Raw genomic sequence first — 23,714 nt, 5'->3', positions numbered from 1 at the left:
ACCATTCCCTGCTCTGCGACCTGAGAGATGCTGTGTACACGCTGGTGCAGCAGGGGGATAACAAGGCCCACTGTCCAGGGCTAAATAACTTCAGGACTGACCCAGACCACTAAAACACACCCAGCGCAGCGCCTGGTGCAAAGGAGCGGTTATCTAAGTAATATCAACCACAAACATTATGGAATATTTACTGGGTGCCAAACACTGGCTTAAGCTTTTTACATATATTCACTTACAATTAAAATAATACTTGACAACCACGGTAGGAGAAGGATACAACTATTATCCCCATTTGGCAGGTGAGGAATCTGACATGCACAGAGACCCAGCACCTTGCCTGAAGTCAAAAATCCTAGGAAGCAGCAGTTAGGATGGGAACCCTGAGCTCTAAAACCACTGGGTTTCCCCAGGCTCCACCCTCCGCTCCCCTCCCTGCTGGGAAACACTGGCAGGAGTTCCAAAGGCAGATGCCATATGCTACCGCCAATTCTAAAAGACTGTTTGCTTAGTGAGCATATTTCAAATGAGAGCAGGAGGAAAGTGGGCAAGATCATTTGCATTCAAAGCAACACCACCATCGGATTTTGCTTTGCAGTGAATTCAGGTCTTTTCAAGCCAATTTGATCTTACACATATCTGGACAGGCTGAACGGAGGGGGCCATTTCAGCTGATGCGAGGCTATTTGTTATGAGCACCAGCCGAGTAAATCACTAAAAATGGGTTCGTGTTAAAGCATTCTGCTCTCAGCTGAAACAGCTAAAGCTATCAGATCGTTGTTAAAATGCACAGTCCACTGAAATGACATAAAGTGGCTGAAAACCTGGACACTGGTCTCCTCGCTGCCCTCCTTCACTATAAGTGATGCCCGAATTAAGAATTCAAAATGGGAATCGAACAGGCACTGTGCACAAGGGGTTCACGAGATCCAGAGAGATCCCTCAGGCTTAAGCAACTCCCAAGCTCCCTCTGATTTACAAACACAACTTCAAACTTTGCCCTGAGCACAAATGCCGATGTTAAAAGATGAACCAAGAGAATAACAGGATTTGAACCGGCTGTGATGAGGACTTGGCTAAGGACTTTTGCCAAGGTTTTTTTTCCCAGTTGAGATGAAATTAAAAATGTGAACAGAGGCAATCACTAACTGAAATGGCTCTATATACTACCGTGATGGAGAAAGCAGGGGGAGATGTGTAGAAAGTTCAAGGCCCTCTCGGCCAACAGGCTGGGCTTGGAAAACAAAACACAACCACACACAGTTAGCGCTGCAAGCGGAGAGGGTGAACCGGAGTCTGAGGGCAGCACTCATGCCGGGCAAAGGCGAGCCTCACAAACACAAATGATCATCACCAAACCTTTCTTCTTCCTCTTGATCTTCTTCCCTGGGTCCTTCTTCAGCCGTTTGCGCTTCTGGCTTTTCCCACCCTTCACTTTCTGGTTCCGCTCCAGCGTGGGCTCTCGCTCCACCTCGACGTGCTCGTCTCTGTCGGCACAGAGCCCTGATCCGGCTCGAGCATCTCCCCAGACTGTCAACCTGCCGTTGCCTGGAAACAAGCAAAGGAGCCTGGCATTGCAGAAGGCCCCCGTAAAGGCTGGAACAAGGCGCGGCGCAGGGGTCCCACCGGCCCAAGCCGGCCCCGCGTCCGTTTCTGCCGAGGTCCTGGCCCACGTACCTCCAGCCCCAAGAGGCATCGGGCGCTTAGACAGAAACGTCTGCAGCCTCATCGTGAGCCCGTTCTCCGATGTGGTGGTCTCCTGAAAGACAAGGGTGGCACTGGATGAAGTGTGAGCTTCACTGGGCCCCCAGGAACCCAGTGCAGCCAGTGGGGAGTGTTGAGTCCCTGATGAAGAGGCGGCGCAGGGACCGCCACCTTCCCATGGAACACCCCCCCCCCATCTTGTGTGACCTCTTAGACTTCCCTTTCTTTCTTTTTAAAAGGAATACTTGTACTCATCGAAGAATAAATTAGCATCCATGGGGGGAAAGAAAAAAGAAAGTCAGGCAGATATTTACAAAGTCCCACTGTACCTTCAGTACTTACGGATGCAATTACTTGTGTCTCTGGTCAATTTTGGTTTGGCCAATTCAAAAACTGTGAGCTGGGACTTTCCTGGTGGTTTAGTGGCTAACAGTCCACCGGCCAATGCAGCGGACATGGGTTCGACGGTCTGTTAAGACCCCACATGCCGCGGGTCAGCTAAGCCTGTGCGCCCCAACTACAGAGGCCCGAGTGGCCTGGAGCCTGTGCCCCACAACGGACAGGAGCCACCGTAACGAGAAGCCTGAGCGCTGCAACGGAGATCAGCCCCCTCTCCCACAACTGGAGGAAGCCCGCACACAGCAACCAAGACCCAGGGCCGCCGAAAACGGTACCAGAGGAAGGAAATCGTAAAAACAAAATCTGTGAGCCAGGGAAGGCAGAGGCAGGTGAGTAGCGATGGCCGGGGAGGGGGTGTGATGGTCCTAGGACGGACGCCCACCTTTTTGGCCTTGTCCATGATGTAGCTGGTCCAGATCCAATTGCGCTTCAAGTGTGCGTAGAAGCTGGAGTCGAGCCCCGCGGCTCCCAGGCCGTCTCCGGGGATGATGCCTTCATCCACGACCTCGCGGCTGCCCCTGGGAGTCGGGAAATAAACAGACACCGAGCCTCCTTGGGAACTGGGAAGAGAGCCTGTGGAGTGGGTACGGGCATGTACGGCAACTGCTAGCTTCCCACAAAGACACCTGACAGGTAGCAGTAAAGAACTTGTCAAAAATCCAGATTTTTATGTAAAAATCCCAGTTTTTGAACTTCAGCAACTGGTTCTTTTTAGTTTTTGACAATGTGGGGGGGGGGGGCAGCTGCCTCATGGCTGGGGCCAGAGTGAGCCACGGCCACCCACTCACAGCCCCACAGCAGGGACTCAGGCCTCCAGGCCCGACAGGGAGCCTGACTGGGGTGGGGGGGCCCACAGCCTGCAGGGCGAGCCCCCCGCGGCTCTGCACTCGGGGACGGGTGGGACGCACGTGGTATACTCCATCATGGCACACTTGCGCTCCAGCGTGTACTTGTCCATGGCGTTCTCCTGCTCCTTCTGCATTCTGCCCTCCTCATCGCTGCCCTGGTCTGGGCCGCTGCTCTTCCGGGCGCGTGGGCAGCGCACCACGCCTAGGAGAGAGACACGAGCCCCGCTGATGACACCTTTCTGCCAAGGTCTGCCGCTAGGTGGCAAGAGGAGTGAATTCCCTTTCTGGGACTAGGATCTTCACCAGGGGAGAGGGGCTGAAACCGGTGGACCTCTTTGCACAAAACGTCTTACGTCATCATGTCGCGGGGGAGCAGAAGAAAGAGTTAAGGCTGGTGGGTGAAACTGAGAAAAGAGACTGCACACAGCCTGGATTCTATAAAGGCGGGAAGGTGAGCAGGCAAGCAGAGAAACCCCAGGCCTTCTTTCTTCCTGGTGGAGGCCCCAAGAGCCACATGCCACAGGCCTGGGCTTACCCAGGGGCTCAGTGGTAAAGAATCTGCCTGCCAATGCAGGAAACACAAGTTTGATCCCTGGGTTGGGAAGATACCCTGGAGGAGGAAATGGTAACCCACCCCAGTAAAGTATCCTTGCCTGAAGAATCCCACGGACAGAGGAGCCTGGCGGGCTACAGCCCCTGGGGTTGCAAAGTGTGGGATACAACTGAGCGGCTAAACAACAACAAACATGGCCACACAGCTCCGAGGTACACTCGCTGTCTCTTCACCATAATTCCTGAGTGCCCTCTGCAGAGACGCATTTGCTGAGAGAAGTTAAGCAAACTGCACTTCTTGCAAAGAAATGTGAAACATGACTAAAACCTTTGCTTGAGGGGCTTCCCTCGTGGTCTAGTGGTTCAGAATCCGCCTGCCAATGCAGGGGACCTAGGTTTGATCCCCGGTCCAGGAAGATCCCACGTGCCACAGGACAATGAAGCCGGCGTGTCACAACTGCTGAGCCTGCGCTCTACAGCCCGTGCTCCGCAATAAAAGAAGCCACTGCAATGAGAAGTCCGCTCTCCGCAACTAGAGAAAGCCCAGGCATAGCAATGAAGATCCAGCGCAGCCATAAATAACCAATTAATTAATTAAAAGAATTGCCTGAGTGAGGCCAGGGAAGGTTATGATAATCTGCAGACTATCACAGAGCCTCCTGCAACATGGTCAGCTGGAGACTTCAGCCTGGCTGGTGGCAAGGGGCAACAGGCAGAGCCCACGCCACATGCCAGGCATCTCTCAGCCAGAGCTTCATGTGAAGCGTCCGGTTCAAGCCTCCCCTCAGCTCCACAAGGCGGTGGCGGTGGCGTTCCCAGATTAGAAATGAAGAAACTGAGGCTCAGGAGGCTCCAAAGAGCTCACCCAGGGTCATGCATCTGAATGGACTGAGAACCTAAGAGGACCTCAGGTAATGTCTTGCCTGGCACCACCAAGCTGCCTGTTGGAGACGCAGACTTAGGCCACCCCCAGGACTGCTGAGCCCAAGTCCCCGGACGGCGCCCAATAACCCGCATTTCAACGCGCTTCCCCAGAGCTGCCGGTGCACTCACGCTCTGCGAGCCCCACCCTGTAGGATGCCCACATCTTATTATTTGATGCTTCCCCTCAGTCTGTGGGGCAGAACCCCCCCGACCCCCGTAGATGTTTGTTGATTGAAGGGACAGTCAATGTCTGATTATCAAACTCAATAAGCCTCCAAATTTCAACTCAAGAACACAAAAAGGGATGGAAATTCACCCGCTGTCAAGCCTGAAAGACTCCGGTGCAAATAACATACTGGTTCGCAAATTTTTATCTAGTATAAAATGCAGGGGAATTAGGGCACTTTAAAATCTGCAATGCTAAAAGCCTAGCTCATTGCTGCTGCCAGAGGAGTCTACAAAACACACTGTTTCTAACATTTGTCTGGACCCATTAAATGATCTATACAAGTGCTCGTTAGCCTCTTAGCATTAAACAGTTCTACGCAAATCACAAGCTTTCCTGGTGGCTCAGCAGAAAAGAATCCACCTGCCAATGCAGGAAGTGCAGGTTCAATCCCTTAGTCAGGAAGATCTCCTGGAGAAGGAAATGGCAACCCACTCCAGTGTTCTTGCCTGTCAAATCCTGTGGACAGAGGAGCCTGGCGGGCTACAGTTTGTGGGGTTGCAAAGAGTCTGACACGACTGAGCACACATCAACACAGTACACGTGTGGCTCCTGCTTTGCAAAAATCAAAGTGTGACCTTGATCTTCAGGCGCTGTGACAGGAGGAAGACAGAAGTCCTCTCCCAGGTGCGAACGGAATGCAGCATCCTTCTTCTCCTTGGGAGAAGTGGCAAGACAGGACCCGAGGAAAACTGGCTTAGAGGAAAGAGCACCAGACTGGCGGTTCTATCACCTTCTACAAACCCTCCATTCATTCTTATAAACATGTTCAGGATGTTGCCTGTGTATTAGGCACTTTGAAACACGCTGGGGATGAATGCCAAATCTCCTGTGCTCAAGGGATTCCCAGAATGACATCAGATGACAGCAAAGATGCTGGGAAAGCTTTCTCGGAGAGAGAATGCTTGAAGTAGGGGGTGGCTATCTGCAAGGTGAACATAGGTCAGGATGTGCCAGACAGAGAAGACGATGCAAGTCAACGCCTAACACAAAGCCCAAGTCACGCAAGCAATGGGCAGTCTGGTCAGTTCCTCCTCCAGACCTTCCCACCTGTCCTCTGTCCTTCACTGTCACCAGAGGACCCAAGTCACAGTCCCCAGCTGGGCCTCCCTGCCCCTGCTCTGGTGCCTCTCAGCCTATGGTCCACACAGCGGCCAGGGCAGCTTTGAAAGACATGAGATCTTGACTTACAACCACCAATGGATTCTCGCTGCTCCGAGAATAAAGCCAAAGTCTCCTGCAAGTTTGGAAGTTTGCAAGTTCTCCTGCAAGGCCCCCGAGTCTCTGCTTCTCCATCCCAGTGGCCACTCTCCCTCCACATATACTGGCCGATTCTGCTTCTCAGCTCTGGTCATGCTGGCTCGGCCTCATCCTTTAGAACTCAGCTCAAACTCTCCTGCTCAGAAAGGCTGCTTCCTCACCAGCCTACGAAAATACCCTCGATCCGACACCCGGTGCGTTTCCTCCCCAGCACTTAACGCACTCTGGATCTCTGTGCTGTGTGTCTTCCCCAAGAGACCACAAGTCCCGCTGCTGTGTGATGGGTGTACGGGAAAGCACACACACGGTGGTCAGTAAACACCTGCTCAACGAGCCCAGTGAATGAAGACAGAGGTGGAGCTGCGTCGGCTCAATGGCGGGGGGGGGGTGGGGGGGGGCTGGGGCCCCTCCCAGGTAAGGTCCACCACATTCCTCTCTAAGGGAGCTTCCTGGACACTCCAGGCCTCTGGGGGACAGTCTGAAAACCAGCAGGCGGTTTCTTTCCAGCTCTAACTCCACAGAAAGGAGGGTACCCAGGGAGTCCCGTAAAGACGGCTGGTACCTAGCGGGGTGTTGAGGCAGACGCACTGCAGATCGAACCAGTAGTTCTCCACATCCTGCATTGAGTTCAGGACGTAAGAACGCCTCTCGAAGGGCCGGCTGCTGCGGGCCACGTTGTAATGGGGGTCACAGGTGGTGGTGTCCACGATGCCCACGTTCTTCTTCAAGTAGACAAAGACCTACAAGGGAGACAGCAGATGGCGAGGGGGGGCCACCTCTGAGTCGGGTTAGTGTCGGAAATGCTCAGGACCAGCCACCTTCCACTGGGGGTGAAGGCCGTTTACCTGATCTTTATCCTGAAACTTCTCCGTAGGGCCGAACTGGAGCAGCCCCATGAAGCAGAGCCTCTGAAGGTTCTCCACCACAGAGAAAATGAAACGTCTGCAGGTAGAGGGGGTGGCAGGCGTTCAGTCATTATCAGGGGGTCGGATGGGAGTGAGGGTCGCTACTTCTCCCCTCTTCTACCTGTGGGACCTTGAAGGCAGGCTTCGGGCCTGCACTGAGCTGAGACCCAGGACCCCCGGCCCATCACCACCCAGGGCAGTGGGGCACTGCTTCTATACGGGGGGCTTAAGATCAAAAATAACAAAAGGAAAACCCACTTCATCACCTACAGTCTTTATCAGCAGATTTTACTTTTAAAAGAACCTTGCAATCAAGGGCTAAAATGTCCCAGCCCACACTGCAATTGCCACTGTGCTTTACGTAGAAGGACAGAGTGGCAAAATTAATAACCTGGGGTCTCTACAACCTGGAAAAAGCAGAAACCTTTCCTTTTCTGGGTCAACCGTTACTCAGAAGCCTAATTTGGAGGGGCCTGTCGGGACCCTCAGCTGCCCCGAGTGACTGCAAGGACCTCACCTCTTGTACAGAAGCTGCTGCCGGATGGACCTGGGAAGAAAGCGGATCAGCGTGTGCTTCTTCAGGGGGTCGCTCAGAAACTCCTCGAGGTGGTCCACCTAAGAGGGGATTTTCAGGGCTCAGCTCACCCTTGAGGCCAGGGCGAGTTCCAAGAGTCGTGAAAGAACACTCCACGCTATGTTCTGGGCTGAGGTCTCGCTGAGCTGGGTCATCTGCCCCGTGGGGACATGGACCCTCCTCCGCATCCCCCCACCTCCCACATCGCTCTCTCAGCCCTGACACCCCGCCCCTCCCACCCTTCTGCCACACTGCTGGGGACCGAACATGTGGCCTCACTCACTGCTGGTAGGCATACAAAGTGCTAAAACAATCCTGGGGGAGCACAGGGGAATGTATTATTTATATTTAAAAGGAAGAAAGATGGGACTTCCCTGGTGGCCCAGTAGCTAAGACTCAGTGCTCCCAACGCAGGGGCCCAGTGGCTAAGACTCAGTGCTCCCAACGCAGGGGCCCAGGCTCAGACTCAGTGCTCCCAAAGCAGGGGCCCAGGTTCGATTCCTGGTCAGGGAACTAGATCCCACATGTCACAACTAAGACCCCGAGCAGCCAAATAAATAATTAAAAAAAAAAAAAAAGATAAAGGATGCTTATTGCCTTTAAAGCCATTGATTCTGCTTGTATCCTTACCCTTAGAGAAAAAATTTTAGGAGCTACCCACAAATACAGCTACTAAAAGGCATTCATCATCGTGTCATTTACAAAACCAAGAAACTGGAACTTAAATACCCCAAAATACAGTACTGGTTAAATAAATCGGGGTATGTGCCTAAAAGGAATACTATGGAGGGAGGTGGGAGGGGGGTTTGGGACAGGGGACACATGTACACCCGTGGCTGATTCATGCAAATGTATGGCAAAAACCAGTAACAATACTGTAAAGTAATTAGCCTTCAATTAAAATAAATTATTTTTTTTAAAAAGGAATACTATGAATTTACTTAATATCAAGTTAAAACAATGGTGTGGAAAACACAATATGTTGTTCAGTGGTAAGAACAGATGATAAAAGAATAAACACAGTATGATTTCAATTCACTATTTTTTTTAAAAAGGAAGCTCTCAAATATATACACACATTCACGTACATAAAAACGTGGCATAGGAAAAAAAGACTAGGTGAAAACACACAGATAACACGAGCGGCGATGTCTCTGACTGATACAGTTATGGCATTTCTATGGTAACTTCCGTTCTTTCCTTTTTTCTGTATTTACCGAATTTGTAAAAACATTTTATTGCTCTACCACAACTGTCTGTCTATTGACTGATCTAGAAGGAACTAGTCTTTGAAATATTTCCCTTGACCCACCGTCCATCCAACCCCCACAATCTACTCTGCCTGCCTGCCTATTTAATCCATCTGTCTGTCTATCTGGCCAGCCACCCGTCACCCAGCCAGCTACAGCTGAGCGCAGATCCCAGGTGTGGATGGAGCTGCGGCACCGGCCCCTGCAGCGGCCTGGGGGTCGCCGTACCTTGTAGCTGACTTGCACGACCTGGGTGAAGATGGACAGGGGCAGGCACAGAAGCAGGTCGCTGACCAGGGCCCAGCCGAAGCCGAAGTCCTTGTGGACCGGGATGGGGGGGACGTAGCGCTTCCACGAGGCTTCGTCCACGAACACTAGGAGAAGACAGGGGTCACTCCCCAGACTCCCGGTCACGGTGCTGCTCTCTCCTCCCTGGTCCTGGATCCCTCTCACCACAAACTTGGGCAAAACCCTCCCCATCGGGCAGGAGGCCCAGAGGCTCAGGAAGGCTGGGTGATGTCTGTATAGTGACCGGGGCAGTTCAGATCGTAAGGATGAGGCGCTGCCATGACTCCCCGCTGGACCCTGCTGTGACATCCCAGCCCAGGGCATCTCACCGGTCTCTGTGGCAAGTTCCACTTCGCCCTCCCAGGTGTCCTTGGGTGCGGCATCGAAGGAGGCCTCCAGGTCGCTCCTGGAGGAGGACGGGACTCCTGCCTTCCTTTCCGAGAAGCTCAGCTCCTCCACCGTGGTAGGGTGCCCGTAGATCAGGTACCACAGAAACATGTGGATCACCCGCAGGCGAGGCATTTTGGGCAGAAACCCTAGAGAGCGCCCCAGTCCAGGAACTGGGGTGAGAAAGAAGGAGGGTGGTGCGTGAAAACCCCAGGTTCCCTTCGGTTCACTTCATTCAAAACGACCGAGGGCCCCTGGATCCCAAGGGCCAGGGAGACAGCGAATGCTTCCATCCTCATGGGACTTACTTTCTAGCCGACAGACGACAGCAAACTACCTAAGACAGCACGCTGGATGGAAACAGCTGATGCAGAAAATAAAGCAAGGAAGGGAGAGGAGGGCGATACTTCCGTAGAGGCCTGGACGGTCCCGGGGTGAGACCTCAGGGGGCGGCCTGGAGTTGGTGGAGTGAGCCATGCAGACACCTGGGCACACACACCCCAGACTGAATGCAATGTGCCTAGCTTTCTTTCCTGGTGGCTCTGCTGGTAAAGAACCCACTCGCCAACGCTGGAGGCTCAAGAGACTCAGGTTCGATCCCTGGGTCAAATCCCCTGGAGGAGGAAATGGCAACCCACTCCAGTATTCTTGTCTGGGAAATCCCATGGACAGAGAAGCCTGGCGAGCTACAGTCCATGGGTTCTCAGAGTCGGACACGACTGAGCGCACACCCACACACAGCATACTGGGGAAGGGCCAGGAGACCCAAGGGACAGGGCAGAGAAAAGAAGGAGGGGAGCGAGGAGGTGAACCGCGGGGAGCGGGGAAGGGGGGCCTCCAGGACAGGCTCAAGGCTCACGGGGACTGCAAACACTCCAAAATCAGGTTCTTCTAAAGAGCTTATTTCTTTGACACCAAGTGCTCCCTGACTTGCCCCAGAGAGAAGAGACAGGTGAGAGCAAGGACGATGTGGCGGGGAGGACAAGGGGCCCAAGGGCCCCTCCTCCGGCACCAGGCCTGGAGCCTGTGAGGAGCCCTTGGCTGCCTCTCGGCCCCCCAGGCGTGTGCGCTGCTCAGGTGCACATCCTCGTGTGAGTTCCCCTCCCCCACCTGCACTTTCTAACTGTGAAGCCTCGAGAGGAAAGGCTGAGCCCACATGTCTGGAGAGCTCAGCAAGTGGGGTCCCTCTTGCTCGGCATCCCCAGCCACTGGGGGCCCCGCCAGGACGTCTCCGCCTGAGGTCTGTGCCCTGACGCCGCTGCCCTCCTCCACCAACGTGCACGCTGTGACCAGCAACCACAACTGAAGCTCTGACTACGAAGGCCTGGCTGTGTGCGCGGCCCAGCACAAGCTGACGTCAGAGCTGCTTGGTACAGGGGTGAGGGGAGTTGCTGTTGTTCAGTCGCTCGGTCGTGTCCCACTCTTTGCGACCCCATGGACTGGAGCCCACCAGGCTTCCCTGCCCTTCACCATTTCTCGGAGTTTGCTCAGACTCCTGTCCACTGAGTTGGTGACAACATCCAACCCTCTCATCCTTGCTGACGGGAGGCAGCCCTGTCGGAGACCTGCATCCTGGAAAACTGGATAAACGCTCATACTCATCAGTGGCTGTAACTCCCAGAGGCTGTGGGGTCGGGAGAGGCAGAGACTTTCAATGGTTTACTGAATGATCCAGCCCAAGGATACTCAGCAGAAGGAGCTGTGTGTGTGTGTGTGTGTGTGTGTGTGTGTGTGTGTGTGTTACTCACTAAGTCGTGTCCAACTCTCTTATGACCCCTGCGCGGTAGCCTGGCAGGCTCCTTTGTCCATGGGATTCTCTAGGCAAGAACACTGGAGCGGGCAGCCATTCGCTTCCCTGGGGGTTCTTCCTGACCCAGGAATTGAACCTAACGTCTCCTGCACTGCACCTCATTCACTGTCTGAGCCACTAGGAAAGCCCCATCAGATGAAACACAACTGGACCCTGACCGGGAGTGGCCTTTTACCTACGACAGGGTGGTAGTTTTTCAGCTGGGTCACGCCCATTTTCTCATGGGTCTTTTTCACCCGTCCACCTTCTGGTTTCGAGGAGGCACTTGGCTGAGCGTCTCCTGATCCACTCGGGCCCTCTTCTCCTTGGCTTTCCTCTTCGGCTTCCTCCTGAGGCACTGGAGGCTGGGGTGCTTTCATCCTGAAGGTCACAGGTAAGATGCGACGACAGTGCGTGAGAAAACCGAGGGCTGAGAAACGACAGGGTCTGTCCTCAAGAATTTGGCCCTGCAGAGTCAAATCAACCACCCACAGGGGCCGGACAGACAATCGTAAACGGACAAATTGTGTCAGGGCACTGGACATGCGGGGGTGACCTGGAGAGTATATCCCCACCTCCGGGGCAGCTGCTACCTTGTGAGCAAGGCGGCCTACTGTGCTGGGCCCTCTGAGACTTTCATCCACGCCAGAAAACAGGAATGGGATGCGAAATTAACCAGCAACTGATTCACAGCACCCATGGCTGGGGCACGGCTGGCCACACAACCCAGCGTCTGCGAGTCACATCCAGCCCTGTGCCTGCCCAGGCCCCACCTCTACTTTAAACTCAACCGAAAACGTTCTCCCACCAAGCTTTCTCTCAGTTCGTTAGGTGGCTTACGAACAGAAAGACAGAAGACCTCAGGGAAGCAAGTGGAATCCTTCTGAGCTAGGATGGAACTAGGCAAGCTTCACATGCTACAGGGCCTATGATATGAAGCACTCTGTCCACACTCTATTAAAACAGAATGAAGGATGTTAAGATTTTTTTTTTTGTCTTAAATAATCCAGGGACTTCCCTGGTGGTTTAGAGGTTAAGAATCTGTCTGTCAGTGCAGAGGACACAGGTCTGATCCCCGGTCTGAGAACTAAGATCGCACACACCTCAGGGCAACAAAGCCCCAGAGCTGGTGCTCTGCAACACGGGAAGCCTCCGCAACAAGAAGTCCACACACAGCAAGTAGAGAGGAGCCCCTGCCTGCTGCAACTAGAGAAAGCCTACGTGTCACAACGAAGACCCAGCACAGACAAAAATAAATAAACGATAATGAAAAAAGAATCTCGAAATGGATCCTTTTTGAGACCAAGGGATCATAAATCATAAACTCCAGACCAGTGAATTCACTGATCGCACACAAGCATGAATGAAGGGCTTTTGTTGGAACGCCGACTGGGGCAGCCTCACTGTGAATTCCCGCGGGAGCAGCCACCTGCCTGTTGGCTGTGCTTGAATTGGACATCCGGAAGCGAACCTGCTCGATGGCACTTCTCACAAGAGGGTCGTTCTGGTCCATGGACGGGTGCACCACAAGGTCAACCTGCAGAGAGGGGTGCGGGGGTGCTCCTGAAGGAGAAGGGAGGAGCCGGGGTAGACTCAGCCCCACACCTCGGCTCCCTGCTGGATCCCTAGTCATACCTGCTGCCATTAACATTTCCAAGTGGCACTGATGGAACCAACTGAGATGCTCATCAGTTTACCATTACAGTTTCCGGCACCCAAATCCCTCAAGCACCCAGCCACAAAGCTCTGCCGTTGCTAGCATGCTGCTCTGATGGCTGAGGAATTCCGGCCTGGAAACAGCAGTCTGCCCTGCGGTCCCCCAGCTGGGCTGTCACGGCCCACTGGTCCCTGCTGCTACCTGGGGGGCGGCTCCTGATGCCCCGCTCCTGCGAGCGGAGCGTCTCCCACAGGTGCCCGGGAGTCCTAAGGGCTTCCATCTGGAAGAGGAAAGCGGCTTCCATCAGTCTCCCCTCGCTGGGTGCCATCGGGGGGCTCCTGCCAGCTATGCCTCTGCACACACTGGCAGAGGATTTAGGGCTGCCTGTGTTGGTCTCGTGTTTCCAAGGTACTGAGGTTCAACAGGAAAGTGGTGATCATTTCTCGAGCCCCAACTAGGCTGATGGAAGAACATGACTTGGTGGGGCTGAGCAGCACAGTGCGGGTGTGACAGCCGTACAGGAGGTGGCAGGCATGGTGACCTGGACCCGGGAGGGGCGGCTTCCTCTGACAGAAGATGGCAAGGAAAGGTCTGCTAAACAGGGAACTGTGGCCAGCAGGCTTCCTGCCCAAAATGGCCTGAAAGAGGGTGGGTCATAGGGAACCAGTGGCCACATCTGGGCAGGGACTCCAAAAAGCCACACTGGGCTCCATCTTTTCTGTTCCTCACTTGGAAAAGGGGACCCCTGCACTTCCCTGCCAGCTCTTTTTTGTGGTTTTGTGAGGTTCAGGTGAGATTAAAAAAAGTTCAGCAACACCTCAAGAGAATCTGAAAGCCTGGGGTCAACACACAGCACTCCTGGTTCCCCACTCTTCACAGCCAAATGGCCCAGCCAACCTCCCAAAGGTCCCCGATGGACCGAGCAGATGCAGGAGCAATGGCAAAAGGCGGGCGCCAGGCACAGCGACCCCAGCCAGCGAGGCTCCAGCAGAGAGGAGGGCCGCCTGCCAGCAGCCCATGGCCTGGGTGCCAAAGCGCTAGCGAGAAACTCAAGCTTATTCCAGAGGCAGATGTAAAATCTGGGGGCCCTTTCCAGCCGGCAAACAGTCTAATACAGAGGTACCCTGCGGCATGAGGCCCCCAGTATTAGGCACAGGTCATCAGCCTTTACCTGGGACACGCACTCCCCATCCCCAGCTCCTTGCCCATTCCCTTGGGTAACACCTGGTGGACATGGCACCAAATAGGCACATGGGACATGGTGGATACCTATATATCTCTATAAACACAGACTCTCTCAACTCCTAGACAGGGTAGATATTCCTGCCTCCAGCGACTGCCTTGGAAGGCTGCACATTCAAAACACCTGCTCCAGGAAGATCAATAGAAACTAGAGCTGGTGCTGCTGACTGGCTGGGCGACTGTCCCCTAGTGAGAGAGGTCACAGCCCAGGACTTCCGGCCATGCTCAGGGGGACGAGAGGCAGGCTGGCTGGGGATGGGCACGGGGCAAGGTCAAGAGGGCTCAGAGCAGGTACAAAGACTGATGAGAGCTGCCAACCCGGAATGGTAGAGACGGAGTTTCCAAAGCTACTTTTTGGGATTGCTCTGTTGCTCAAATTTCGAAGGTCTCAAAAAATAAGATAAGTAAAGTGAAAGTGAAGTCGCTCAGTCGTGTTCGACTCTTTGTGACCCATGGACTGTAGCCAACCAAGCTCCTCCATCCATGGGATTCTCCAGGCAAGAATACTGGAGTGGGTTGCCATTTCCTTCTCCAATAATAAGTAAATAATCTTCTCCAAGATAAGTAAAAGAGACCCTAAATGACCTTGCCAGCTTAGTCAGAAAAAAAAACACATCAAAGCGGAGCTTTCTTAAGGCAAGAGATTTAAGACGTCATCAGAAAAAAGGTGAGGGAATTGCAAATGCCCGTCCCTCCCTCTGGTCTCCACGCCTAGCCGGGTGTCTCGAATGACTCTGACCCTGAAAAATTTATGCCTTCGAATATGTGCAAAGCCACTGAGCTACAGCTGCTATGGGCAGGGCTCCAAACGTTAAATCTTACAGAAATAGATAGATTGGGACAGAAGAGATCTATTGTCCTCAGTGGACGCCCCGGCGGGGCATGCTCACTGACTCGCTGCCACCGTTTCCTCTGGGATGTGTTTTTTGCACGTTTCTGTGGATAATGTGCTTGCTGCTCAGCCTGAATTTTCCACCTTCGAAGTGTTGCCTCATTTCTCCCATTGTACTCAGCTGAACTTGGATATGCCTCCCTTTCTCCTCCCCTTTGAGGCCGGCTGTGGGGCTGGGCTCCTGCCTTGGGCTTACACAGGCTGCGGCAGGCAAATTATTCCTCTTTTCTGTCCCTAGCTTCCACGGGAAGTTGGGGTAAATCCCTGCTGCCCCAGTGAGGAGGCATGATGGGAAATTCCAAGTCATCAGCAACAAAGGAACAACCCAGGCTGTGAGAACAAGAATGTGAGAAGCTGGTAAGAAAACGCCCAGCGTGCACAGTGGCCACGCGATACCTTCTTCTTGATGCCGTCCTGAATGACCGTCGTCCGATACAGCCTCAGCAGACCTTCCTCGGAAAGGTTCTGCACCAGGCGGATGATGGATTTCTTACAGCATTTGGTGGACACACCTTCTTGCTTCTCTTGATCCATGATCATCTTTTGAATTCTGAGACACCACAAAAGCAGCCGTTTAATAGTCACAGTTTCAACATGGAAGGCCAGTCTCAACCCCAGCAACTGACGCCTGCCTGATGGGATCCAGCCTAAAGCTGGGGAGAATTTACAGGGTGTTTTGCTGCTGCCAGGATGACTTCTTACGATGGCAAAGATGATCTCTCGCTGAGATAAACGGGTTAGCTAAGGACAGGCCACCATTCACAGCAGCTAAGGAACGGCCCAGTGTCTCACCATCGACACCCTCAGCTCCGGAGCTCTTTTGCTTCTTCTCCATCTCTCTAGCGCTTACAGAGCCACTAAGGCAGTGTTTCTAGATCACCAGCCACAGAACAGCAGGGCCAGACGGGGCTTCAGGAACAGCCAGCTCCATGCCTCTGTGCCCAGGAGAGGAGACACAGCCAGCAGTAGCTGCAGGCCGTCCCCCCTTCCCCTAGTGAAGGGACTCCCGTCCTTGCCTCAAGGGTAAGGCTCCTTCCAATCAAGAGGCTTTGATCTTGACTGCCCAGAAGCCCAAGTATGCTACGCAGGACGTGGTGGTAACAGTGGGTTAGAAGGACCAAACCAGAGAGCAGAGCCTCCACTGAACCTGGGAATGGAAGCTCCACGTGTCCCTTTTGCTTTCAAACAACGTTTTGTCTGAACAAAAGGCTCCGTGGAGGCTGATGCTATTACCTGCCTACGTTTCCTCTCACCCTGTCCTGAGCACAAATGGCGAAGGAAGCAGCAGGGCAAACGCTCTTCCCGTGGCCTCTGTTTCCTGCCCCACTGTGCTTTCCCTGTCAAGGGTATGGGTAGATATTCTTCAGTGTCTAACTTCTCAAATCACACAAGCAGATTCTAAATCCTTTCTACCACAAAGGGCTCCTCTGAGAATCGATACAGAAGAGAGATGCAAATGCCTCCGGGTCCTTTCTGCGGATGGTGATGACTCCCACGGGCGTTAGTTTTAATGTAAGACAGACAGATAGACTACTCCTTACGTGAACAAGCTCTCGATTAAGCGGAGGTTGGTGACGGCCTCTATGATCAGATTCCTGCGCTTCAGCAGTCGGTAGGTCTCGTGGGGCTTGTCTTGGCCTGGGCCATGCTTCCCTGTCTTCTGGGAACCACCACTCTCCTAGAACAGAGACCGAAAGAGAATTAAAAACAACGGACTCAGCAAGGCTTGGGGGCCAGACACCACGCCTGCTGGTATGCTTTCCCACTTTATGGAATTCTACACCACGTTTCAAGAAAAGAAGTCAAGAGGATCACAGCTGTCACGGGATCCCACTACCCCACTATCTCAGTGCTTTGAAACAGCACAGACATGCCAGAGGTTTATGAAGGTCAGCTGGCCTCAGAACAGACACCAGACACGTCTACTCCAGCCCTTCCTGGAGAAGGGGACCGCCTTCACTCAGTTCTGACTTGCTTCTTCCACAGTGGAAGGAAGGAAATGGACAGACTGAACACGGACTCCCTACGGTCACTCTGTGGGGCTTTCTTCATTCAAGCCTTATTATTAAGGTTCCATTTTACGGAAGAGGAATCCAGGGCTTCCTGAGGTGAAACAACCAGACAGGGTCCAAGGGCATGGATGCGCTTCTGCGTCCACGTGGAGGAAGCCACGGGCAGCCTCTCCAGGGACATAAAGTAGACAGAGAGGCAGCCTCGGAGTGAATCATGATGAGCAGGAGAGAACGAGGCAGAGAGGGGGGCAGACGGGTGCCCTCCCCACCCTGCCACCACGCCCACACCTCTTTTCCTGCCTCCTTTCAGGAGCTCAGATCCTGACCTTGTTCCATCTGCTTTCAGATCACTTACCCTAAAGCCCAAATCTGCACCCTGCAGCGAAGGGAAATCCCAACCCCAACACATTCCTGGAAGATCCCTTGGCACAACTCAGGGCCTATTCTGCTGGATGCGCTTCTTACTTGGAGCAGCGCTTCCAGAGAAAGGAGAACGCGAAGAGAACACGCTTGGGCAGGGGTCCCATCACCTCCCCGCTGCCACGGATGCTCCACGAGGGGCTCACTGATTTCCTCAAGCAGGTGGGGCCTGAAGGGAGAGTCAGTCACAGATCCAAGAAGGGGCCCAAGAGTGGGAGAAAGGCTGGTTCTCTCCTCTACTTCAGAGCAAACATTCTGGAGGAATGTTAAAGAAACCTGCCTGCTTTCCATGGGGGCTGCCGGGGAGCAAAGTGAACACACGCTTTACCAAGAGACCTCCAGACAGTGTGGTTCCTGCCCCTCTGCTCAGCAAGTAGAGAAAAGAAGGACGAGGACTCTGGGGACAGACTTCTAAGAGGAAAACGCAGAGCTGAGCGAGGACCTGCAGGGCCTGGAGGGAGCGTGTTGCTAGGGGCACGAAGACCCGATAAGGAGGCGCAAAGAGGGGGGCAGGGCTGAGGAAGGCAGGGAAGACCCTCAGGAACCTGGTGGGCCCCACCTGCCGGCGCGCCCAGGCGCTTCAGGTGGAGACGAGACCAGGCACGACCTGAAAAAGAGTCACGGCATCTGATGACAGGATACGGCTAGAAAGTTCTGCCGCCTATGGGGTCGCAGAGAGTCGGACACGACTGAAGCGACTTAGCAGCAGCAGCAGCAGCAGAAGGTTCTAGAATATTCCACAAAAACCCCTCACTCTCTTATACCCCACCTCTCCTTGCTGTAGGGACAGGGCCCAAACTCAGGCTTCCACGCCAGAGACAGAAAGAGAAGCAGGGCAGGGTGGGAGCTGCAAGCCCACGGGTTCTAATCTCCATTCTGTCATCAGCTGAGCAGGCAAGTCCCTCCATCCCCGGGGCTTTGCTCGCCTCCTCCAGGACCAGACTCGGCCTTTGTTGTCAGGGCTGCTGTGAAGCTGGAACCAAACAGCAGCAACACCACCGAGCCACGCCGGTCCCAAGTCTGCCCTGTCCTGGACGACTGAGGCACCGCTGGCCGTTATCCGAGGCACTTCCAGGAGACCGAGGATGGCAATGGGGAACTGAATCACTCAATGACAGGGCTGCTCCTGTGTCAACTGCCTTTCCATCCCTCTAATAACATACAGGAAAAAGTACTGGTTTGACTCTTTAATGCCATGGATACAACAGGATCTGACCAGAAAGAACTAAACAAGCTTTGTTTTTATCAGACCTTTTTATGATCACTTTCTTTTTAGGGCAAATGATACTGGCTTTTCACCTAAAGCGGGGTTTTTCAACCCCAGAACTGCTGACGCTCTGGGCCGGATAACTCCGCTGCGGGCTGTCCTGCACAGTCTAGGACAGTTCGCAGCCTCCCTGGCCTCTGCCCACAGGACAGCTGACAACGTCTCTATGTGCGCGCTCGGTCATTTCCGACGCTCTGCTTTCCCATAGACTGCAGCCCATCAGGCTTCTCAGTCCACGGGATTTCCCAGACAAGAATACTGCAGTGGGTTGCCACTTCCTTCTCCAGGGGATCTTCCTGGCCCAGGCATTGAACCTGTGTCTCTTGCATCTCCTGCATTATGACACTGCCAAATATTCCCTAGGAGGAATATTGATTTAAAGTAGCCATACAGGGACTTTCCCCGTGGGCCAGAGGTTAAGAATCTGCCTTGCCATGGAGGTGACTCAGGTTCAGTCCCTGGCTGGGGAATCAAGATAACACGTGCTGTGGAGCAACTAAGCCAGAGCACTGTAACTCCTGAGGTCACTCGGAAGCCCATGCGCCATAGCCAAAGATCCCGCAGGACGCAACCAAGACCTAGTGGAGTCAAGTAAATAAATATTAAAGGGGAAAAAAAAGTAGCCATTTTCCCTCCAAAATAAATTTAAATAAAAAGAGTAGGTGGCGACAAACGCCAAAGTTCCGCACATAACAGGTGATTTCTGGTCAAGGCAGGCCACGCGACGGCGGTAGGTAAACAAGCATTGCGTTCCTTCCCACAGGGCCCTGCCCCCTGCCCACCCCCCAGGCCTGAGCACGTGGCCCTTCTGCTATTACTGGTTTTGTTGTTGTGATTCGTAAGCACACAAAAGAGAAGGCTGATGCCCACCTGCCACCGGCTCTTTCCTGGAGGAAACAGCCTCCCCGTGGGACTCACCTTGGAGTTTTCAAGCCTGACCTCTTCAATCACGGCAATGTCGCCACTGTGACTGTCCACGCAGTGGGGGCCCAAGGACATGCCGAGCTCCGAGGAGCCGCTGGTGTCCAGGTTGTCCCCACCGAAGGCGCCCCGAGAGGCTCGCTCTTCGGCGGCTCCCGAGGAGAAGGATGACTGCTTCTTCAACGGGTGGAGGTTGATGACCTTCCAGCCCCCTGCGGCGGAGGACAGGTGTTGGGGGGATGACCGTGACCGCAACAGGGGGAACGTGAGAGGGGCTGCTTCTGCTCAGCTGCCAAGCCAGAGCTGCTCAGGCCAAAGAAGCCCATGTGGTCAGTTTAAGATGAGGGTGGTGGGCCTGCAAGCTACCCCTCCCAGTGTAAACCCCCACCCCCAATGTGCAATTCTGCTGTCAGCAGCAGCAGCATCCAAATGTCTAAGAAATGTCTTCCCTAATTTAACTAAAATCCTGAGGGATTACACAGATTGTTGGAGGGAAGTGGATAGAGGAAGTTTAGGAAATTCCATCCCTTTAATAGTTGAAATATAACAAAACATGGGTGAAGGGGAGGAGACTTGGCGGCAGCCTGGAGACAGACCACACAAGGCTCTCCTGAGCCTAAGGTTAAGTGACGCGTGTGACACCGACAGGCCCCTGCTGGCACAGCACCCAGGCCACCTTTGGTGTCCGCTGGACTGAACAGCCCCAGAGCCAGACTGAGAGCACGCACCCTCCCGCCCCCGCCCCAAGCGCCCCTACCCTTGTTCGGGGTGGAGTGGTGGGGCTGGGTCCTGAGACCGCCGTTCGAGAAGGACCTCGCGTCCCGCGGAGCTCTCCTGCCTTTTTTCTTTCTGCTGCCGCCGCCGCCCTCCTCATCACTGTCCAGCTCGGAAAGGAAAGCGTCCTCCCCCTCAGGCAGCAGGGACTCCTCCTGCACCGAGGCCAGGCTCACGGTGGTCAGCAGCTCATTGCGCGCCTTCTCCCTCTCATACTGCCGGCTCAGGTCGCTCTCCTCCGCAAACACACAGGAGATGTACTTGGTGGTCCGCTGCCGCCCTTCGTCCTCCATGAAGCCCTGGGCGGGGGACACAACGTGTTTAAGACACCGCAGAGAACACAGGGCCGCCCAGGCCTGCAGGTGACCCGGGCTGGGAGGGTGGGGGGCCCTGCAGTGTCTGTCTGCTTATCATTCCTGCCTTTCCCCGCGCCTCCTCCATCTCTTGCCTGCACCCCCAACGTGTTTAAGACACTGCAGAGAACACAGGGCCGCCCAGGCCCGCAGGTGACCCGGGCTGGGAGGGTGGGGGGCCCTGCAGTGTCTGTCTGCTTATCATTCCTGCCTTTCCCCGCGCCTCCTCCATCTCTTGCCTGCACCCCAGCTCAGCTCCTCAAGATGCTCCCTCCTGTCTACCAACCCTCAGCTCCTGCTCCACAGGAAGCAATCCTGACTGTCTGCTCTAGGAGACCCTGAGCCCCTCGCTGGGCAGTGCCCTCACCTGGCCTTCTATAAACTCCCAGGCCCGGGATGCCCTAGGCCCACGGGAAACAGTAAGCAGAATTCAACACTTTCTAACTGTCGTCAAGATGCAGAGTCAGAGCCTGGAGGTCTCCGGCTCTGCTGAGCCACTGCCGTGGTGATTGGGAGTGAAGCTGACCTACTGCCTTTTGTCTTCTAGAACAGGGGAAAGGGGCTTTCTGCCCGTAATGGTAGAAAGGGTAACACCTTCCATGTGCCAACCACACGCCGAGGACAGGGCTAAGCACTCTGCAGTCATTAGCTCAACTGTTAACACTGCCATCCAGCAAATGGCCAGAAAGTTGGCAGCAAGGGAGTGAGGCATAAAGGGCTGAGACAGCAGCTCTGGTCCCGAAGAGGGATCCCAGACCCAGTTAGCCAACTCAGTGCCCCCAGGACCCAGGCCAGGGACACAAACAAGAAGGAGGGTGGGGCGGGGACTGAAGTCTGGGGCTACCTGCTTTATTTCAAGGGGCACTTGGAGGCGCCAGCCTCAGCTGACCCCCCACAGGGGAATGGGGGCGGGGGAGGGTGCCTGCTCCCCAGACGGCAGCATCTCCCACTGACTTTTCAATGCTGATGACTTGGTTAGTTTTCAGAAGTTGAAAACCAACAAAATCCACAGCAGGGAGTGGGGGCCACGCTGGTGGGCTGCATTTGGCCCCCCTCCCCCGGCAGCCATGTGCCCCCTTGATGGAGACCTGGGCTCCTGACCGTCTGAGACAGCCCTTTAGAGCCACGTGGTGCACACACACACACGCACCCGAAGACAATGAACCACGCGGGATGACTCACGCTGTTACCTTGACAACTTTGAATCTCTGAAGGAGACGGCACAGCATTCTGGCTTCCAGCTTTCCCACATTCATAGCCACTCGGATTTCAGCCTGGGAAATGCCTTTCGTGCCTCGGCGCTCGACTGCGAGAAACAATCCACTTGACCCCTAGCCTCCGCCACGGAGCCCCTCTGCACAGGTCGGGTCAGCTCCCACCCACCTTTCCTAGGCATGGACATTTCAACACAGGGAAACCGACAAACAGAGTAAGACACCCTGCCTCCCCTCTCCCTCTGCTCCCAAGACTCGGAACCTTCCGACTCATGGCTCATTTCTAAGCGCTCCCTATCTGACTCCTCCACGTCAAAGCTGTAAATGTCAAGTGACCGAGGCCTGATCCACTGAGTTCCAGGGATGCTGTTTTTCTCTTGCAACGGGAAGTGAGTGCTTTCACATGAATGAACTTTCTCAGCTAGATTAAACTGAGCCTTTTTAAAAAAAAGCATGGAAGTAATTTTAATGAAGAACTTTTTCATTTTCCTATCTTTCTCAGTAGACTCAGAGGCACCATGGACACAGATTACTGTATTACCACAGCTGCCGGACAGCAGGGGCTGGGGAAGAAAATAACCCTATCTGGCCCTGTAATAAATGATCAGTGGACGACTGCGCGATTATTTGCTCTGTCTGGTGTGTCAGCCCCTGCCCTGCTACATGCTGGGCTATTACTGGATTTGCCTCTGAAGAGCTGTTTCAAACACACTCAGAGATTGGGAGGTGCCTGTGAGGTGGGGGTGGGGTGGGCAGGAGTCCCTCCAGTAAAATACAGCAACTATAGGGCAGATTTGGGGGGAGAATTCTGCACTGTTCAGAAAGAATTTCCCTTTCATTTCCTGATGGGTCACACACGAGGCCGCTAGGCAACGCCGATCTGAATGAAGGCAGTTTTGCTACGTTTATTGTCCATGCATAAAAATTGAAACAGCAGAATGCAAAGAAGTGATCAGCATGTGCTCCTATGTTGAACTAGCAACTTGCTACAACCAGAGATGAAAGGGTTAGGACAGTTTTATCCCCAGATTGTGTCTGAGCGGTGTTAAAGAAGCCCTCCCTATAGGCTGTGCTGATTTGCCCGGTGGCTTCGTATCTGCTGATGGAACCAGACCTCCTGCAGCCCCTCACCTCCTACTCTAGACATGCTCCACTACAGGGGACCTGCGGCCACAGCATCTACAGCACTGGGTCACGGCTGCCTTACACAGATGTTAGGAAAGTCAGGGGAAGGAGGGGAGGGGTGGAGACATGGTTGTTCCCCACCTTCATCACTATAATCCCCAGCCTGCAATGAATGATCCCAGGCCAATTTTAAAAGCTGGAAGGTGACTCTCAAATCTTTGAATAACAATGGTAATAGGTAATCGTTTCCATGGTCCCTATGTAAACCAGATGTTTTAATCCTACTCGTTCAGTCGTCCTATGTGCTGGGGGGGATAATGGCCCCATTTTACAGATGAAGGAACTGAGGCTCAGAGACCTTGCTAAAGTCTACAGCCGGCAGACAAGGGGCGGAGCAAGGGTTCAGACTCAAATCTGACCGCAAAGTCGAGGGAAACTTTGCTCCCTGATGGAAGACATTCTCCACAGCAGGGCCCTCATTTGACGTGAGACCGAAACACGTCTTGACCCAAAGCTCAGGACCCAGAGCAGGTGTGAGAATGGGACCTACTGAGCTCGTAGGTCTGCGTGAGCATGTCCCGCTCGAACACGATGTCCACTGGAGGCACGCCCTTGGAGATGACGTCCTCGTCGTCGTCATCATCGTCCACCTTCCGCTTGAACTCCTTTAGCAGTCTGAGGCAGCGCACCATGATGTCGGTCCCTGGGGACACAGACACGCGGTTCCACAGTGA

At 54.0% G+C, this 23,714-nt stretch overlaps 1 protein-coding gene across 1 annotated transcript in view; it reads right to left on the bottom strand.

The window, feature by feature from the left end:
• GTF3C1 (general transcription factor IIIC subunit 1) overlaps positions 1 to 23,714 on the bottom strand; it is a 79,005-nt gene that overhangs the window by 21,690 nt on the left and 33,601 nt on the right. The window contains exons 7-23 of the mRNA XM_068967027.1: positions 23,531 to 23,683; positions 21,832 to 21,947; positions 20,272 to 20,587; positions 19,512 to 19,726; positions 16,436 to 16,572; positions 15,291 to 15,444; positions 12,537 to 12,640; positions 11,300 to 11,484; positions 9,257 to 9,487; positions 8,868 to 9,013; positions 7,333 to 7,430; positions 6,756 to 6,852; positions 6,473 to 6,650; positions 3,009 to 3,150; positions 2,483 to 2,618; positions 1,675 to 1,756; positions 1,357 to 1,545 (exon numbers count right to left, since the gene is read on the bottom strand). Of these exons, the coding sequence (XP_068823128.1) occupies positions 1,357 to 1,545; positions 1,675 to 1,756; positions 2,483 to 2,618; positions 3,009 to 3,150; positions 6,473 to 6,650; positions 6,756 to 6,852; positions 7,333 to 7,430; positions 8,868 to 9,013; positions 9,257 to 9,487; positions 11,300 to 11,484; positions 12,537 to 12,640; positions 15,291 to 15,444; positions 16,436 to 16,572; positions 19,512 to 19,726; positions 20,272 to 20,587; positions 21,832 to 21,947; positions 23,531 to 23,683 (2,679 nt within the window). The remainder of the gene's footprint in view (positions 1 to 1,356; positions 1,546 to 1,674; positions 1,757 to 2,482; positions 2,619 to 3,008; positions 3,151 to 6,472; positions 6,651 to 6,755; positions 6,853 to 7,332; positions 7,431 to 8,867; positions 9,014 to 9,256; positions 9,488 to 11,299; positions 11,485 to 12,536; positions 12,641 to 15,290; positions 15,445 to 16,435; positions 16,573 to 19,511; positions 19,727 to 20,271; positions 20,588 to 21,831; positions 21,948 to 23,530; positions 23,684 to 23,714) is intronic.

This window comes from Capricornis sumatraensis, chromosome 3 (genome assembly GCF_032405125.1).
Source record: "Capricornis sumatraensis isolate serow.1 chromosome 3, serow.2, whole genome shotgun sequence".
In the NCBI taxonomy this organism is placed as follows: Eukaryota; Metazoa; Chordata; class Mammalia; order Artiodactyla; family Bovidae; genus Capricornis; species Capricornis sumatraensis.
This window is presented reverse-complemented; position numbering and strand designations above follow the sequence as displayed.